Source organism: Cynoglossus semilaevis, chromosome Z (assembly GCF_000523025.1).
Source record: "Cynoglossus semilaevis isolate Cse_v1.0 chromosome Z, Cse_v1.0, whole genome shotgun sequence".
NCBI classification, from domain to species: domain Eukaryota; kingdom Metazoa; phylum Chordata; class Actinopteri; order Pleuronectiformes; family Cynoglossidae; genus Cynoglossus; species Cynoglossus semilaevis.
In genome coordinates this window covers 7,770,720-7,774,993 of record NC_024328.1, presented here as the reverse complement: position 1 = coordinate 7,774,993, position 4,274 = coordinate 7,770,720, and the positions used below count along the sequence as shown (strand labels likewise).

At 38.8% G+C, this 4,274-nt stretch overlaps 1 protein-coding gene across 2 annotated transcripts in view; it reads left to right on the top strand.

Moving 5' to 3' along the window:
• The window catches only part of msh3 (mutS homolog 3 (E. coli)), a 35,828-nt gene extending 34,026 nt beyond the window's left edge, over positions 1-1,802 (top strand). For both annotated transcript variants that reach the window (XM_017042913.2, XM_008335957.3), the window contains exon 24: positions 1,046-1,802. In XM_017042913.2, coding sequence (XP_016898402.1) covers positions 1,046-1,124 — 79 coding nt within the window. In that variant the 3' untranslated portion in view covers positions 1,125-1,802. The remainder of the gene's footprint in view (positions 1-1,045) is intronic.
• Positions 1,803-4,274: the final 2,472 nt, after the last annotated feature.

Sequence of the window (4,274 nt, the reverse complement as noted above, 5' to 3'; positions counted from 1 at the left end):
CCCCTCTCTGTCCTTAATCAACCTCACCTGCTGCACATCCTTCCCAGCTTGATTTCTCTGTCTCACCAATCTATACAACTCATTTTCTCCTTCCTTTGTTTTCAAACTCTCATACAACTCCTCGTATACCTTTTGTTTGGCCTTGGCCACTTCCCTCTTCACCTCCCTTGTCCTCTCTTTGTACTACAGTCTGTTCTCTTTTGTTCTGTCACTGTCACATCTCTTCTTCACTAATCTCTTTCTCTGCACACTCTTCTGGATCTCATCATTCCACCACCAGGTCTCTTTGTCCTCCTTTCTCTGCCCAGAAGACATACCTAGCACCTTCCTACCTGTCTCCCTAATCACTGCAGCTGTAGTCTCCCAATCATCTGGGAATTCCTCAACATGGCCCAGAACTGCCCTTCCTTCCTTCCTGAAGTCTTCACAACATGTCTCTTCCTTAGTTTCCACCACTTGATCTTCTGCTCTGTCTTCACTTTCTTCCTTTTTGTCACCTCCATCGTCATTTTTCACACTACCATCCGATGTTGTTTGGCTACACTCTCGCCAGCCACTACCTTACAGTCTCTAATCTCCCTCAGATTACCTCTTCTACATAGAATATAATCTATCTGTGTGGACCTGCTTCAATTTAAGTAGGACCCCAGTGTTTGGACCATATTTATTTGTCCTTTTCTACTAAGTACACTTTGTCTCTGTAAATTCAAACATGACAACTTTGCAACAGACAGCCTGCCTAGAGCTGTGACATTGCAAATGCACACACACACACACACACACAAATAATGATAGGCCTCTGTCAGTTTAATCTTCAATACATGAAATGTTTGTCCATTGTTGGAATGAATCCATGCTGAGCACACATTAATCGTACACAGAGGAGTTGAGCTGCCGGTCGGAGGTTAAGAACAGAGATTTTATTGCACTCTCACACAGCTGTATGCCGCGGCACATTGTGTCCAGTCTCACACAGGGATAAGTGAGGATGTATTCTGTACCTTCTTAAAGCCACAGTTCCCAGTCTTTATCTTTGTTTCCTTAGGAAGAAGAATAAACTTCTTCTTGATCTGTGGAGCATCTCGGACAGATCGTCACTCATGGCCTGGCTGCAGTCAGACTGACTGGGTTCCGGCAGAAGAAAAGGTGTTGAAAAATACTCCACTGTCTGCAAATCCATCTTCTCACAGTCAAGTTCAAATGCCAACATAATATGAAGGTGTCAAAAAAAAATCAGGATGAAAAATGTGAGGCTTGGTGGTGTTAATGTTGGACGATGATTTTTAAAAAGGTTTCAGCTGCCATTCTTGAACTTTCTGTGCAGTCTCCCCTTCTCTGCCTTCGGTAGTCCGGATAGACTTATCATGCAGCCCTCCTTCATCAACACCGGGGGTCAAATACAGCCCGCCAGGCCGTTTTTGTGCCACCCGCCAGAGCTTAAAAAAGTATTTAGTAAAGTCCATGCAGCAGAGTTTCTTAATCTAAGAAATTAAAAGGTTTTTTTTATTACACAGTGATGAACAATATTTGTAGCTTGAATAAATAAGAATCAATTGCAAAAAAACATGTATCAGTCTGTTATGGAGTAGTTACATCTATACCAGTGGTCCCTGATCTATTTTGCTCCAAGGACTGGTCAGCCAGTTCCACCCGTTACTACAAACTGGTACCAAGGTACTGAGCATAGAAGAATCATCACATTTTCAAAATAAAACATCTTTTATACTGTTTGTGTCAGAGTCTGAATGACCTATTATTTTAAAATATCGCTAGATTCTTTTTAAATAAAGGAAGCAAATGAATATGACCTATGGACTGGTACAGGTCCGCAGACCGGGGGTTGGGTACCCCTGATCTATACAGTCTTCTATTTACAACCGGCCCTTAAAGGGCAACTGTATTGCTGATGTGGCCCCTGGTGAAAATGAGTTTGACACCGCTGCGTTAAGGTATTCAAAAATCCACTGAACAAAAGAAATAACTAAGAAATCAGTTATTTCCTCACTGTGGGACAAATGAAAAAAAAATTGAAATCTAAATTAATTGGCAATAGCTATACAATAGCTATACAATAGCTCTGCGCCCCCCGCTTTGGAAACCGCCAGATTATGACTGTACTAATGAAAACTTTAAAATGCCTTTAACATCTGAGTCATTTGTACACTGTAAAAAAAAATCTGCCGTTTTTACGGTAAAGTACCGGCAGCCGTGGTTGCCGAAAAAGTGCTGTAAAATTACAGTAAAACAGTTTCTTCATTTACGGTAGAAAATGTTTATATTTCTGTATTTTACTGTAAAAAATAGTTCTATTATGTGAAAAATACATTGTTTTAATTTAAAATTGACATGGGAATATTTTTATTTTAACAGTACAATGCCGGCAGCCGTGGTTAATTTACGACTTAATAATGTTGACTTTACGGTTAAAAAGTGTGCTTGATTCCTTATTTTTCTGTACAGTTAACGGTATAAATTGTAAGCTACAAATGTATTCTGTAAACGATACCATAGATTCTTGCGAATATTAAGGTCCAAAAAGAAATTTCCCTAAAAATTACAGTAAATGCATGATACTGAAAATGTAGGATGTGCATTTTTAATCGTTGTAAATGTAGTGCAGCACTACTTTTGTTCTGTAAACTTCATACACAGCACATGCATTAATATTGTTAAATTAGTTAATGTTCCAAAAATCACAAAAAACATCCACCATAGTACTTTTCAATACAAACTCTTTATTTAAACTCCAAACTTTTCCAACTTTGCCAGCACAATAAACTGCAGTAAAAACGTAAAAACACTCTTCTTACAAACTGTAACAGTTTGAAAAAGCCAGCGATTATTTTCTTCTTTTTACACTCAACTTTGGTGCCTCTGTAGATAAGAGACTCCTTCATCAGAGAGAGAGAGAGAGAAAAAGAGTTAGAACAAAATTAGTTGTTTCTTTTTTAAATGATTGCAGTGAGCAAAATGAGTGGACAGATTTAATAGGTACACACCCTTAACAACAAAATATCTGCAGTGTATATCATATCAAACGTACCTTTTATCACATCATCCCTCAACATTTAATGTCCCCCGCAACCACTTTAAATTAATTATTAAAAATTGGGCCTTAGGGTCAACAAGGTGAAGAACTTTCAGTTCTGTTTTAAAATGAAGGTGTGAAATATGAAAATACTGCAGTATTTCTGAGCTGTGTAGCTGTAGACTTGGGTGTTTCAGTGGTTACTTACTACTAAAGTACAAACACCTGACAAATCGCATGACGCAGACACTACAGTCTCTGTTTCACCCCACAATGACTGATGATCAAATTAGTTACAGCTAACATACAGCTGACATGTTGACTGGAACCTCTGAACGTCTGTTTCACTAGGAAAAAATAAATAAATAAACAAAATAATCTGTTAATGGGAAAACAGTAAATCAGGTTAAATCGTCTAACGTCTTCAAACAATTTAACTGTTGACAAATTCTCCCACCACCGAAAATTCAATCAAATGATAATTTTGCGCGTCTCAAACGTCAGACTGAGGGAATGTCAATAAAAGAAAGAAAGAAATAATAATAAAAAAAGAAAACCTTCTAATTTTTAAACCTTACAAATCACAGACTTTTTTTTTTTTTTAAACGTCACCACAGTTGACACCGTCCACTGAATCTGGGGTTTTCCTCGTTTTACGCCTTACGCTTGCTACCTGTTGTCTTCCTGTTGCATGTGGTTCAAGCCGAGGCTCTCGGACAGACGCTGACACTTCTTTGTTAATCTGTACCGCCGTTAACGGTCGAGGTGGTCAGATGGAGTGCGCTGATTGGTCTGTTTGGAATTCAGGCGCGTTACCATCAAATGCACTATCGATGGAGGTGCTTTTGAAAACCTAAGGCTGTGTAGTAGTGATGGGAAGACCGACTCTTTTTATTGATTCGAATCTTTGACTCTCGAACAGTAAAATGAACGAGTCGTGAACGAATCTTGAACTAATCATTTCATTCGTTTTACAGCAGGTGGCGCTTTAGCCCTATTGTGGACGTTGTAAAGAAGGCTGCGGTTCTCCGACACTAAATACTGAAGGCATCATGGTTTGCTGACAAAGTCTACAAAGTACACAAAATGTCATAAGCAATTAAAACCATGCGAAAAGCTAAGAAATAAAAACACACCACAATGTGAAGATGAATGAGAGCAAAAAAGACCCGAGCTCTTTCACGTGACAAATGAAACGAATCTGCGAGAACGAGGCGAAAGATTAGTTCACAGAGAATGATCCGTT